The sequence below is a fragment of the Mustela putorius genome, unplaced genomic scaffold (assembly GCF_011764305.1).
Source record: "Mustela putorius furo isolate JIRA1106 unplaced genomic scaffold, ASM1176430v1.1 tig00003987_pilon_pilon_pilon, whole genome shotgun sequence".
Taxonomy (NCBI): domain Eukaryota; kingdom Metazoa; phylum Chordata; class Mammalia; order Carnivora; family Mustelidae; genus Mustela; species Mustela putorius.
The window spans coordinates 7,015,069-7,030,006 of NW_025422126.1; the positions used below are offsets into that span (position 1 = coordinate 7,015,069).

At 54.8% G+C, this 14,938-nt stretch overlaps 1 protein-coding gene across 1 annotated transcript in view; it reads right to left on the minus strand.

The window, feature by feature from the left end:
• Positions 1-12,462: 12,462 nt before the first annotated feature.
• Positions 12,463-14,938, minus strand: part of LOC101683029 (guanylate cyclase D-like) — a 34,757-nt gene continuing 32,281 nt past the window's right edge. Inside the window, exon 18 of the mRNA XM_004768213.3 lies at positions 12,463-12,822. Coding sequence (XP_004768270.1) covers positions 12,714-12,822 — 109 coding nt within the window. The 3' untranslated portion in view covers positions 12,463-12,713. The remainder of the gene's footprint in view (positions 12,823-14,938) is intronic.

Here is a 14,938-nt window from a genome sequence, read left to right on the forward strand (position 1 = left end):
TCCAGAGAGGACAAACTGTGATAGCAGATGGCCCAGGGCCTTACCTAGCCTCAGCGGAGGAGATCGGGGAAGTCTTCCCTAAGGACGGGCCTCAACTGTGATGAAGGCATGGGTAGGAAAGGGTTTAGGAGCAGGGAAGGATGTCCAAACATCTCCTGTCCCTCGCAGCCACTGGAGGCCTTAGATTTATGCTCTTTAGCTGGTCACCCGAATCCTTTCTCTAAACTCTAGTGCTCTTCTGGTCACATGAAATCTCTGTTTCCCTGCCTCTACAGTGAAGAAGATAGTAGCTACTTCTTGGGGTTGGTGCCAGAATGAAATATAGTGAACCCAGCCAGGGGCCTGGGCCCAGCAGGTGTTAGGTAACTTCTTTTTATTGTTGATACCTCTGCTGTGCCTTGCTGGTTTCCTTGTCCAAATCGTCGTCCAAGGGGCCAGATGCCCAGAAAGTGCTTCGCGACATCCCTGCAGCATGGGCAAAGCGTGGCTGAGCCAGACTCTGGCATCTCCCAGGTTCTTTCTCACATGCAACCCGCTCCTGCCACACCCAGGCCCAGGCCAGCTATGTGCCAGCTCTTCTTTGCCTGAGTCACTGGCAAGCAGAGATCCCTGGGCTGGCACGGAGCTTTGGCTGGTGTTGGGGTAGGGCAGGGCTTGAGCTGTGACAGGCTGGGGGACAGCGGTCTGCCTCCCACACACCCCCCAAAGGCTGTGGTTGTGGTTAGTTAGTTCATGGGGTTCCACCTCACTTGGTGTCCGGATGGGGCTCCCCAAGAGTTGGAGATAGATGGGCAACCAAGTGTGCCTACCTGTGGAGGGTGCCCCATGGGACAGGGGGCTAAAAGCCAAGAACACTACGTGCTCAGCACCCCTTCTTTCGTCCCTTCGCTTCTTCAGCCGTCACATTGCTGTGGGACTTTTGGCAGGTTGCTTGAGCTCTCAGACCTCAGTTTGAGGTCTGCGAAGTGGGGCTAATAATATCATCTGACATCAGGGTCCTGGGCCGTGGTGCTTGCTCAGTAAACATGACCTCCTTTCCCTGATGGGCCCCAGAAAGCGGAGGAATAAAAGTGTCCAGGACCTACCCTTGTGGAGCTCCCAGACCAAATGGGAGGCAGATGAGAACATAGGATGATTGAGTCTAGAGGCCTTGAAGGCCGAGTCCAGGAGTCTGAGCTTGACCTGAGTGAGGGGGAGAGGTTGGAACTGAGCAGGGTCAGGGTTGCCTGGCAACCGTGTGTGTGTGTGTGTGTGTGTGTGTGTGTGTGTGTGTGTGTGTGTGTGTAGGAGGGGTGGTTTTCTTTAAAAGGTCACCAAGGCCAGCTTGCCATCCAGTATTGATTAAGTCCCAGCTTGAGCACCCCCACGAATATGGAGTTCTCCTGAACAGCCTATCGATGGGTGGCTTAGTCTGCAACATGTTGGTATTTTTGTGAAAATGCTTCCACTCCCTCATCCTCTTTGTGAAGAGAGTAAATGCGTCTTTTCCTGTGTCGTCAGACTATCACACTGAGCTAAGAGGGTTCTCTCAGTCACCAAGTTGGGCTCAAGGCTCCCTGGGAGACCTTCACCTTAAAGTCAAGATGAAATCCAAAAGTCTCAAGTAGGATCGAGTGGCCCCTGAGACCACACAGGACAGCCCAGGAGGGCGATGATGTGCATATCCTGTGTGACCTTGGGCAAGTCGCTTAAACCTCTGGGCCCTGCTGCCCCCATCTAACTGTGAAACTGAAGTGGAAAGGATCATGGCACCTTGGGCCCTCAGTTTGGTTTCCACTGCTCTTTGCTAAAGCCCCAGTGTGGGCCAGTTTTTCATCTCATGTGGCAAATCAGGATAAAAACAACCACAGAGAGCCTTACAGTGAGGTGTCTTTATTATCAGTTACTGACTAGGCAACAGGTTCAGCAAGATTAAGTAACTGGCCCAAGTCACACAGCTTTGGAGTAAGGAATTGAACCCCAGTCTTTGTACTCCCAAGCCAGATCTCATGGTAAGGATATGACTGTCCTCACTCCCTGCCCCTGCCTAGCACCTCTGTGGGCCCCTGGGAGTCAGGAAGTCCCTAAGCAGCCCCTCCTGGGGCCCTGCCTTCTGGGGCAGAAACCTGGGTTCCCCAGTTCTTTTACCACCAACCCCCCCTCTTTGCTCCCGAGGGCAACTGGGTTCAGACTGTGCTAGCTATCGACTGTCTCCTGGAGTCACAGTAGGAGAGGAAAACAAATGTTAGTGGATGTCAGCTGTAGGGAGTTTATGAGCCAAAAACCAATGTTGGGTACTGGAAAGTTAGCACTTATAAAGGGACAAGAGGTGTGTCCCTTGCTCTGAGGAAGCTGATGTATTAAATGGGAGTAAGGAGGCCTTGCAAGACCAGGCCTGGTGCTAGGTACCACACTTGAATTATCTCCTCCTTACAGCCTTCTGATGAGGTGGGGGTTACTGGTGCCGCCCCGCCTTTTACAGAAGAGACACCAAGGCTTAGAGGGATGGTGGGACTTGCCCACAGTCACACAGCAAACAGGACAGGGCCTACTACTACCATTTCCATCTGAGTCCTCAGACTCCACGGCCCTCACACATGGCCAGAAACTAGCTTGGCTGGTTTTCTATTCTCAGTGAGCACTGGCGGTGACCAATGCCAGGGAAGGCGAGGCCCCGTGTACCCCTCCACTGCCACACAAGAGGCTCCGGGCTCTGAGTCTGGTCATCGAAAACTGGTTCTGAGGAGTCTGGAGGCTCCGGGAGGCCCCAGGGGAGGGGGGGATGGTAGACAAGAAAATTCGAGACTACGTGAAGCACACAAGCAGGATCAGAAACGTCTCCAGAGCTTGACTGGGCTGGGCCGTGGACCATGAAACCACAGCTCTCTGCAGCACCCAGGCTGCTGGGAACTTCAGGGTTTGTCCCTTTGAGGCACATAACTTTCTCTTCCATTTTAACCATTTGAAGGTTAAACCCCATGTAGCTTTTTCCTGAAGATCTAGAGTTATTGGTGTCGGCTTGGGTTAGAGTCCACAATGTCGTGTCCTGGTTTCCAACAACAGTATCCCAGCCAAGCCCAGTGGGAGACAGACAGCAAGCACATGAATGCCCTGAGGACAGCATTAAGTAGAGGCCAGGCTGCCTTGGGGACAGCCCGCCACAGGCGAGCTGGACCACCTCATGCAAGTCATTCTTCCTGGTAGTCTCAGTTTCTCATCTGTGTACTGGGGACCGTCATTCTGCCACCTCAAGGGGGCATTGAGATGATACTATGGAAAGCTGAGTGAAGTAGGCGTTGTTGGGTCAGTATTGATGTTGTCTTCCTCACCTGAGAGGCTGTGACTCTGTGGTTGACTGAAGGGACCTGCTGCTGCCAGATGAAGCACCCAGCAATAGGAGACAATGACTGTGAGGGGCTGAGGTGGAGGGGCCTGAAGGCTGTAGGCTCAGGGCAGAGGTGGGCAGCAAGCCCAGCTCCCATGACAGGAGGGATGGCCCAGGGAGGACATCTCATGGTGGGCATACTCTGCATCCAGGGCCTCCTTGGAGGTCCCTTCCCAATGTCGGGTTCCCCACTATCCTGAGCTCCCAGCAGGCTCTGGGCTCCTGTCTTCCCATGGGGTGGGGGAAGCCCCAAGCTTCCAGAACCTGTCCTCAAACTGTGGAGACTATCGGAATCCTGGAGGGCTTGATAAAACTGACTGCTTTGTACCCTCAAGACTCTGGTTCTGTAGGTCTGAAGTAGGGCCCAGAAGATTCAGCTCGTGCCAAACCCCAGGGGCACTGGTGCTGCCCGTTCGCAGGCCGCCCCCTTGGAGAACCGCCACACCTGTGAGGGTGAGGGGCAGCCTTCATCCTCTGTGAGATGGAGTTGACCATAGGCCTTTCTCACTGAGTTGCCAAAAGGAAGGCACAGAGAGGGAAGCTATGGTTACCAGGATTATGAGTCTTTCTCACCATGTGTGAAATTCTGAGACCAGTGTGAGGCCTCTGTATACTTTCAAGTTGGGAAGGGGACAAGCTGGCCTAGGCAGCTTTCTGATGCAGCTTTTGTGTTGTAACCCATTCAATCCTATAACACCCAGTGAGGTAAATATTACTATTATTATTGTTATTGTCATTATTACCTCCATTTTATAAAGATGACATATGAGGAAACCCGGAGAGGTTAAGTGATTACCTCAAGCTTGCACAGCCAGCTTAGAAACATCTAGGCAGCAGGCCTCCATCCCAGACCCATTTCACACTATAATGTGTTGTCAATTGATGGAACATTAATTAGCTGAAAGAGCATGTGTTCTAAGCCTCTTTAAATACACCATGATACCCCTTGTGTGTAATGTCTTTTCTCCCCTCTTGGGTAGGAGGAGGAGTGGCCTGAGGAGGGCAAAGCCGAGGGAGACAAGCAGCCCAGATTTCAGAGGCAGACCCCCTGGCTTCCCATCCTCACTGCGCTGCCCACTGCTGTGTGGCTTTGGACTGGTGGCCTCCCCTCTCTGAACACATTCTGTCTCTGTGAAGTGGAGCAATAGTGGCCAACTAGGGCTGATTGAGGAGTGAGCTCCTTTGTGTCAGAGCCTGCCTGCCCATGGCATTCATCCAGTCGACAGCACCATTATGATTTCTGGCGGGTTATTGTTTGCTTTTTTTCCCTTGGCAGCAGTTCTATCTTCTTCATGCTGGTTTCATTCAGGGAAGGAGTGAAGTGGTCTGTGAAGCTTGCCCTGGCTCTACTTGGAAGATGTGGGGTGCCCGGGGCCTCTCTGACGAGTATCTGTGGTTGCCCCCAGGGGCGGGGAGAGCAGGCGGCGTTCCCATTCTGCAGGGGGCGTGTGGGGCTTCCAGAGCACGGCCTAGGGGGGCAGAGGGCTGGGCACACCCAGCTTTTACTGGGACCATCTTCTTTGGCACAAGCCTCTGTGACCCCTTCCTGTCCTACTCACACTGCCTTCCTCAAGACCAGTAGGCCTTCCTAGAATACACTAGCTCCCATCACACAGCCAGAACATGGCAGCAGGGAAGCTAGATATCTGTCCCTCCCAGCAGTGCTGGGCTGTCCCCCTCCCCTTGTAATAGCCCCTCACATGCACATGCTCCCCATGCCCCGACACACTGCACCTGCGAAAGCACACGCCCCACCCCCAACCCCCACACCTCTGTATATCCCCTCAAAGACCACACAGGACACACAGGGCCACAATTCATGAAAACAACAAGCACCAGGCTTACACAAACATTACAGAAAGGTACACACTGTCCACAAACATTCCACGGAGACATGCTTGAAAGTCACATAGTCACAACACACAGGTACACACACGCTCCCAAATCTGACTCCAGTGTTACACCACACAGGCAGCACATGGCACAAACAGACACCTTGAGCATACCTGATGTGCACCCTGGAGATATATATACATATCTATCCCGTGCAAACGCTGGTCACAAACGCACCACACACACTGCCCGCCAACATACTTCCTATCCCGTAATCACAGCAAAGACTTAAAATCCCCAGGCTCCCAGATCCAGGGCATGTACAAGGACCAGGGTGTGTGGGAACTACACTGTGACCTCACAGTGCTTGTGACTCTGATTTTCTCCAAAGTAGATCATACACGAGTCGAGTGGCTGATCTCCTGGGGCATGAAAGGGAAGAAGGGAAAGGACACAGCTTGACAGACTGGCGTGGCCTCCTAGCAAGCCTGTGCTCCATCCCAGCATCCTGTTGGGACACCAGGGACACCAGGAGCTTAAAGGCTGGGCTGAGGCTGCAGGACCCAGAGGATGCCTGGCCCTGTCCCCAAAGCCAGCCACTCTCACTAGGTCTGAAAGCTTGGGAATGAGTATTCAGCTTTATAAACTGCTGTTCTCTGGACTCTTCGGGGCTGTGTGACTTCTGCCCAGTTGCTCTCCCTCTCCTCTGCATGCTAGGGACAGGCCTGGGTTTGAGGCCCGATCCAGACCCCTGAAACCGTCCTCACCGCTGCTCTCCTGGTGTCCTGGGGGCCGGGCTGTGCTTCCCGCTGGCGGAGGCCACCTCTCAGGAGGACTGGGCAGCCCCTTTCCCTGCAGCCTCTCCCCTCAGCATGGACACTCCCCTATTTCCCAAACCCCATCCCAGTCCCAGCTGATCCATGGCCCCTCCAGCTACTGCTGCCTCCTTTTTTCTCCAGGTGAGACCTACCCTTGCTGTGTCCATTCCCACCCTTCTCCGACCCCCACCCGTATGCCTCCCTCCTTCCTCCAGTCATCTCCAGCCTCATGTTTCAACCAGTTCATCCCCAGCTCCCTCTGTCCCTTGGTCACTTAGCCGTCCCCTACCTCCTTCCTGAATCACCCTCTGCCCTTGGCACGCTGTGACGCCCTCTCCTGGCTCTCTTGCCACCTCTCCAGCATCCCTTCTTCCTCCTCCATCTGATCTTTAAGTGTGGAATCTCCTAGGTCACCCTCTGCCTTTGTGCCCTCCCTCCAGGAGACCTTCCTGCCCCAGGGTCTCCCTTTCCTATTCATCCATCCAGCCATTCATCCTCCACGTGGCAGCCAGATGGAGTCTTTCCTAAACAGATCTGACCAGGTCGCTCCCTGCTTAAAACCCTTTGATGGCCCTGGGGGTCCAAGCGCATGTCACATTTCCCATTTTCCTGTCTCTTTCACTACTCCCAGGGACCAGATATCACGCACCCACATACATCCTCCACCGTCTCCTTTCCTGCCATGTCCCGGCTGTGCTCAGTGATCTCTGCCACAACTCCCGCTCTACCTTCCCCCCACTCTCTCCTGCTCTTCCCCACCCCCACAGCCCCCTTCTGTCTCCGTCCCTCTCCGTGTTTAGTGTTGCCAGAGGACCACCCTTCCTAGCGCTGCCTGCCTTGAAGACAATCTGCCCAGTGCCTGGAAGGCCCCGTGAGGGCTTCTGGTTGGCCAGAGTCCACTGGCGCCCTTGTTATTTTGTTCTCCCACTGCCCCACTGACACTGCAGACACAGACCTTGACCTCTGACTGCAACACCCTCTGACGTCTGCCCATTCAGCATCTCCATCTGCCATCCGGACACCTGGCTGTTGGCCTTGGCTTCCCCCGGGGACCGGCCTCACCTGCCTGCTCCTCTGGGCCTCACCCCAGAGCTCACCCCATTTCCTTTGGCTGGTCCCACCCTGTAGCTGGCGGCTGAGGCCGTCACAATGTCTGTGTCAGCTTTTTCCATGTAGTGCATAGCTGTGGCCAACAAGGCTTTGGAGGCGAGGTCTGGCTCTGCCGCTGGCTTGCTGGGTAACCATGGACTGAGTCTCAAGAACTCCATGTTAAATGTGGGGACACTAATGTGTACTTGGCATGATCATAGTGGGGTGTAAAGCGCAGGTATGCTGTCCACATCAGTTCCTTCTTTTCAGCCTCTTGTGGGCTCCCCATAGGCAAGTGAGCCTGATTCAGCCCTTTAAAAGGTTCCCAGGCCTTTGACCAATCTTATAATTGCTCTTTGGGTAGCTACCAATGAAGCAGGACGCAGATGCTGGGTGCTGGTTGACTTGGGATGACAGGGGGATTGGAAAAAAGGGGAACAGGAGGGGAAGCTGGCCCTGCCGAAGAGGGGACTGGGGGAAGAACCGAGGGGCTGGGAGGGGTTCATGAAGCCCAGCTATATGATGCAGTGATGTGCTCTGGCTCCCAGGAGATGTCCAGCAAACTCTCTACTTCTCACGATGCACTGGGAAGTTGGGTCTGGTTTTAGGGCTAAATCAAAGGGCTGGGTGTGGGCTTCAGGTGGACGCACAGGGAGACCACAGACTGCCTCCACAGCCCATCTTTCCCCAGGCCATGTACCCGATGGCATTTGGGTCATGCGCCAAGTGGATATTGTGATGTTCCTAAGCTAGTATTTGGGACTTGGACACCACGGTCACCCAGCCTCCAGGAGACTGAGTCCAGATCTTGGGGATATGGGAAAGGGCTGGGCACCAGAGGGGACAATGGGGAGGACCCACTGGACGGAGCTCCCTGGCAAAAATGCCATCTGCAGTGGGGAACGTGCTCAGTGGGAAGGTGACCTGGCAAGGTCTGTGCTGCTGGTAGACTGGAGATGGCATGGGCCAATGGGGAGTGGCGACAAGAGAGTGGACCGGGGGTCGATGCCATCACCGAGTACCCTGATGGTGGAGCCTGAACAAAGGCAGAGGCCAGTGTAGTGGGTGGGACAGACCTGGGGATTGATTGTGGGGATATGGGTTGGGGAGAGAGTCATGGGAAGGACAGGGAAGAGAAGGTGGTCACTCCCAGTTCTGGCCAGGTGACCAGGCAGAGCACAGTCAGGGCCTAGAGCCCAAATGGAGGACTAAGTCAGTGATGGAAGAGAGCTGCCAGCAAGAACTTCATTCTCCTGTCCACGCATGGGGACCACTACACCTGCCTCCCGGGGCAAGGTATGGGGGCCTTGTGGACGTCCCCTAGGTGTTACTCAGTAGCACAAATGTCTGGAGACTGGACAAAAGTCTGACAGAGGCCAACTTGGGCCAGGCTTTTTGGATGGGGACAGGAAACTGAGATCTGTCCTCTCACTGTCCCTCACTCATCGGAGACAGTCCCCCAGCAGGACTCCTCTATGAGGCAGGGCCCCACCTGTCTCTCTATGCGCACAGTCAGTCCTCCCTTTCTGGCCTGGTAGCCCCTGAGCCTGCTGGCTGGGGAGGGACCGGGAATCCTGGGGTGGCCAGAGGGGCTCCTGCTCTTTTCTGGAACAGCTTGCCTGCCCCCTAGTGGACTTCTGAAGAGTCTCAAGGACTCCCAGAAACTGGAAAGCGACCTTGAAGATTTAGTAGACCCCTTCCCCGTCGTGATTGGGAGACTGAAGCCCCCGGCAGGAATGGCTTCTGCGAGGCCAGGGCTGGAGATGACATGGCTGGCCCTTGGGGAAGAGCCCAGGCTTTGGCATCCTGCGGACCCAGGTGAAAAACAGGGGCAGTGGGGATGACAGCACCCCGTGCCTAGGGCTACAAGGCTGGCTCCCTGACAACACACACACTACATGCTCAGTCATGTGTGGCCCTTTCCTCCTGCTCTATGTCCCTTCACCTCCCCCTGGAAGAGCATAGATTCAGCTCGAACAGTCTTTGTGCAAATCTGGATCTTCATGCAGGTGGATTTCCTCAAAGTGAAGTTCTCCTGCCACCACAGTAGCCTCCTCTAGCTCCCCTGCCCTATTATAGTTCTTCCCCCACTGGGGTCACAGAAAAGGGCCTTAGACCCTGCCCTGCCATTAGAAAGCCCCCAGTCTGCAGGGACAGGACATGACAGGGTGGCCAGGGGGTTGGGGGCCCAGAGGAGTGCCCCTCCGACAGTATGCAGGGGTGAAGGGAGGGCTTCAGGAAGGACTTCCTGGAGGCGGCGGCAGGGAAACAGAGGCATAGAGGGTGAGGAGGAGATGGCCAGAAGGGGTGGGAAGCACGGGGCTAGGGAAGGTCACTCAGGCTAGGGAGGTGACACCCTCCATAGTAGGAGACAGGTTGGTGGTGAGGAGAGACAGGGCAGCTAAGGGAAGACTTGGGCTGACACCCTACCCATATCTGGCGTACAGGGTCCTAGCTAAGCATTCAACTAGGCAGGAGAGCTCAGAAGCTGGCCATGTGAGGGGAGACTCCTTGTTGAGAGCCTTTGGGTGAGCTAGTTCTTTAGTGAGTTCATCCATTCAGTTTCCCACTGCACACTTCCCCCTGGGCATTGGTCTAAAGGAATGAACTAGATACAGATCCTGCCATCAAGGGAGGGTCAGGCAGTCCACTACTGATTACATATAGAAGGCAGATTGAGAAAGGGTTTCTGGAGGAGGTGGTTTCTAGATGGGTTATGAATGACATTTGGGAGTTCACCAAATGTGGACAAAGGGATAAAGACACGTGGGTGGAGAAAAGAACAAGATTAAGATGTGGCATCATTTGGGGTTTGGGGAAGAACAGTCTGTCATGACCAGAACATTGAGTGGAAGGGGGCAGTTGGGGTGAAGCCAGCATGAGTAGAAGAATGCCAGGCTAAAGCATTGGCTTTCCCAAGGAGTCTGTCCTGATCTGTGCCTTCCTGAAGAACCATATGCCAGACACTTCCAGACCACCAGGACTGGCATCCACCTTCTGGAACCCTGTGGTTCTGTCTGCCGTGGTGAGAACTCCACTCCTTAGATGTGCCAGGAGTGTTGCTGGAAACCGACCAAGGGATAGGATGGTGGCCCCGGGCTAATGGCAAAGGTGGGGGACTTCATGGGGACCAGCTAGCAGTGACTCACCATGAAAGTCATGACTTGGGGCCCCATCTCTGGGGTTCCACCGAAGCAGTTGCATGGAAGCCCCATGCAAATGCCAGGCCGGCTCCTCGTGAGAGGATGATGAAGTCCTCAAAGCCTCTTCAGCCTTCCCTCCTCAGAGGGAAGGTTATGTCCTCACCCACCTCATTCACAGGAAAGCCGTGTGCCCCCTGCGGATGCCCCCTCTAGAGCTTTCCAGGGACCACTGCTCTTTCTCTGGCCTTTTGTCACACTGTGTAACCATATCCAATCAGAAGGCAGAAAAAGGCTGGCATGGACGATCACTTCACCCCTCCGAGCCTCTGTTTCCTCATCTAGAAAGTGGGCCTTCGTCCTCCATGATCTTGTCTCCAGCTGATGAGGGAAGGTTGGGGAAAGGCAAGGGCCCGGTGTGGGGTCTGAGAGGGACCTCTGAGAACAGAGCTGCCTCTGCCCTTCTCAACATGGGCAGCTCAGGGGGTGGCTAGACGGACAACTCCTACTCTCCCTACACTGGAGGGTCCAAGAGCAGGAAGACCCATGGCTGGGTCCAGGCATAGTCTGACATACAACCCATATGTGTACAAGGCATGCACTTGGACACATACCACAAATGGACACAGACACGAATATATGGAGATCGGCCACTGCTCCCAGACACACACCTATGGACACATAATGTACACAGAGCCATATAGGTCTGTTCATACGCATGTGCGCCCTGAGGCCTCCCTCAGGTGACAGCATGCCTTCACAGCTGTTGCCACCTTTGACCCAACAGCAGCCCTATAAGGCAGGCAGGGCAGGGGCCTGGTTACTGCCCTATGGTGAGGAACCCGGGGCATGGAGAGACTGGGGTCTGGGATGCCATAGGAAAGCTGGCTCTTGCTTGGAATTCTGGTCTCCTGGGTCTGCCTCCCACAGGGGTCTCACAGAGACTCATGCCCAGAGGGACCTCGTAGTCACCTCGACCCCACATCCCTTCCACAGATGAGGAGAGAAGATCCACAGGCAGAATGTGGGCCATAGAGTTCAGTGGAGAAAACAGGGCCACGCTTTTGTCCCCATCACCCCCTTGGCTCTACCACGGGCACAGACATGGTCCCACCCAAAGCCATGGATATGTCCCACCGATGGGGATGTACAGGTCCTCCCTCCTCAGCACCTCCATGGCCTTGCTTGGCCTGATGTGCTGTGTCCACAGTGCTCTCTCTCAAGGGAGCAGAGGGTAAGCAGCCCCGTTCAGCATTTCCGGAAAGTCCGGAGTAAAAAGGTTAGGCCCAAAGTCATGCAAGGTCAGGAACGGCAGTGGCGTCTCGCAAAGCTAAGTCTAGCACTTTCCACCACACAGCTGTTCCTGGCTCCATACACACAACATCCATGGGCCTCTCACATTTCCTCTCTCTTGCTCCAGTGCAGGCACACATGCACACACGCACACACACGCCACCTAGCATCTGTGAGTGCACCCACCCACTGGGACATTTTTCCAATGACCCCCAGTTCCGTGTAGTGCCAGCTCTGTTTCCCAAGGGCTCTTTTGAAGAAGGACAAGTTTGTTTAGGGCTGAACCTGCCCCCTGGCCCTCTGCCCCCAGTCAGGGAAATGAATTCCACTTGCTTCTGTCTGCCCACTCTGAAATCAGCCCAGGGGCTTTGGTGAGTATGCTTTGATGTTAGAAGCCAGTTTAATGAGTGGGTTGTGGATTTGTTTGCTTTTTTTTTCCCCCCTGTAAGACAGAAGTCTCATTTTCCTAAGAACTAAGGAATTATCACTCCACTACTCTTCCTTCCCCGACATCCTGAGAGCCTGAGACCTGGACTCCCTGCACAGTGCTCACAGATACCCAGAGGGTGAGGCTGGTTAGGATGGGAGAGGCAGGGAAGGAAGCAGTGCACTTACAGGGTTTCATAAATAGGGCTTACATGGCCTCATCAACAGCCATTTTAGAGAGGACCAACAGTCTTGGAAACGTGAAGTGCCGTCAGGAGGCAGTCCCTCTCATTCGGGGGCTCTCATCTGCCTGGCTCTAACTCCATCGTGCTTTCCCCTGTGAAAGCTGTGCCCCTGGGGTACATGGCCTCCGGCCTCTGGACGCAGGCACTTCAGCCTTCCAGTGGGAACAGTGTTCTGGATGTGAGGAATAATGAGCCCTGTGATAACAAGCTCTCAGAGTCAAAACGATTAGTCAGGAACAAAGCACTGCCTGAAAGGGAGGGAATAATTCTATTTTTACTGTTTTTGTGTCAAGGGGCAAGTTTACCCACAGGATTCATACTGGAATGCATCAATTAATATCGCTCTAGGGCACTTAGTAACGAGGACCCTGATGGCTGCCCGGTTGCTCAGCGAGAGAATTCTAGATAATTCTTTGTGGAGACTAGAGCAGGGAGAGGATTGAGGGGTATCTAGACAAAGAGTTTCTGGACTGGCACAGGACCCTGCTCCACTCTGTCCTCCTACTTAGGGCCCAGCGAAGGCTTTCCCCGAGCTCCCGGGTCTGGCCATGCTCTGGCGTGCTTTGCCAAAGGCCACCCTGATTTCTTGGTTGATGAGGTCCTGCCAGGGATCTCTAGGAGAAAAGGAGAAACAAGAATAATAAGACCACCACCCAGAATAGGGGTGGACATTTTGAGCCCCCAGGTGCTCGCGAGGAGCCCCTTCTGCTTCTTGGGCTTGTTCTGCTTCTTGTGGCAGCCCCACCATGGGCATCCCCAGACCAGGCTCGGAGAGGGGCAATGTCATAGACTCATGTGCATGCACAGCTTCATGTCCAGCAGCCTCCCAGGAGGTGGGGAGCAGGCTCCACGTCCATCCCCTGCTCCAGATGGTTGCCAGGAAGTCAGAATGCTATGGGCTGAGGGGTTCTTGGAGTACGAGGCATATCTGGGATAGGGACCCTGGCCCCCCCGCCTGCACACACCTTCATTTTCTTATTTGCTTCCCTTATATGCCTGGAGGAGGGTGGGTTAGGGTTATGGCCTTTGCTTGGAGAAGAGAGCAAGGCTCTGAGTGACAGCCAGGGCCTCACATCAACCTGGCAGGGGACACTTTTGAGCCCGACTGGCAGGGGTAGAAGGAAGAGAAGGGAGCATTCCGTGGAGTGTTTCTGTGACATGAGATGGAAGGCACTTCTGCGAGCCCTGCTGTTTTGGTTGTGTCCCCTTCCCCTGATCTTCACCAGCTTCCCCAAACATCCCCAAATAAATAACGATTAATAACTTCCGCAGGTATGGTAAATACAGAAAGGGAGGATAAAAGCATCTTTAGAAAACTTGACTTAAAAGAAAATCATGTTATAGCATATACTGCAAGTAAAAACTTCAAATTTCATAACTGCCTTATAGCCACAACTCCAAGACAAGTCCCCCTAAGCTCTTCCTGTAGAGATTTTGGGTGTGCGTGTGCACACACGTGCGTGCGGGGGTGTGTGCGTATCTGCTGGTCTGTCTGTGATCTCATCTCCAGACAAGCAGAGGGGCACGTGGTGGCCTTTCCATGCATGCATGTATCTGATGCCCACGATGGAGGTAATGTGGGTGTGCACACATGTAGGCACACTTACGTTTGTGGGCCCACGTGTGTCCACGTGCTAGGACAGAGCCCGTGGGTGAGGTGGGTGTTGATTCCCCCCTGCCTGCCTGAAGGCCTGGGAGGCTCCCAAGTCAGGTAGAACTCCCTGCGACTCATCTCAGCTCTCTCTCCTCCCTGAGCCAAGAAGATGAAAACGTTTCTGGCACTTTCTAAAGTTTCCATCCGGGAGTGGAAAAGTCATCAGCTGACAAGCTCGGGATGACAAATGGTTGCCAGACCTGCTATTCCCGCTCCTCCGATGGGGTGGGCCAGGGCCTGATGGGAGCCAGCGGGAGCTTGCGAGCCCCCCTTCCCTGGGCTCCTGGCACTGAAAGACCTGTGGTGTATCCGCCAGCCAGATCTCCTGGAGCTTATGTAAGCAGGGAAAAGTTCCATAAAGAACTCAAAAAGAAGCGTCAGGAAGCAGCAAGTGCTGTGGGGATGCAATACTGGGAGATGGGAAGGAGGTGACAGCAGGGTTTCCTTTAGTGCATGGCATCAGAGCGGCCTGCCGAAAGAGCCGCATCAGAGCTGAGGCCCTGGGGACAGGACGGGAATGGGCCAGGGCGCCTGGATAGCAGGCACGGAGGCTCTGAGTCAGAAAGACGTTCAGGGTGTTTTAAGGTAACAGCAAGGAGGTCCCAAGCCGGTGGTGTGCAGTGGAAGGTGGCCAGTCCAGGGGCCGGCCCAGGCCCCAAGGAGCAGGCCTCCAGGGCACGAGGGAAGAGTTTGGGCTTGAGCCTCAGAGTAATAGGGAGACCCAGAGGGTGTTAACTGTGGGACTTTCCTATGGATCGTGTTCGTGTTGTCCTTCAGACCTCGCTGGGGCTGCCAGGTGCTGGGTGGAGAGGCACAGTGGATAGGGGAGTGGTGAGGCGCCCCTGCAGAGGGCAGGAGACAGGTGCCCAGGTGGAGCCCTCAGGGGGTAGGAGAGGAGCCGCTGGGGGACTCCTGGACGGCATCCTCCACCTTTCAGACGGAGGACGGTGAGGCCACCCACGAGGAGAGAGCGCTGGAGGAGGACCAGGCTGCCAAGTGGAGCTCCCGAAAGGATCTGTTGAGGGACAATGAGCGCTCCATAGCTCGGAGCTCTGGAGGGGAGGTCAGGCCGAGGC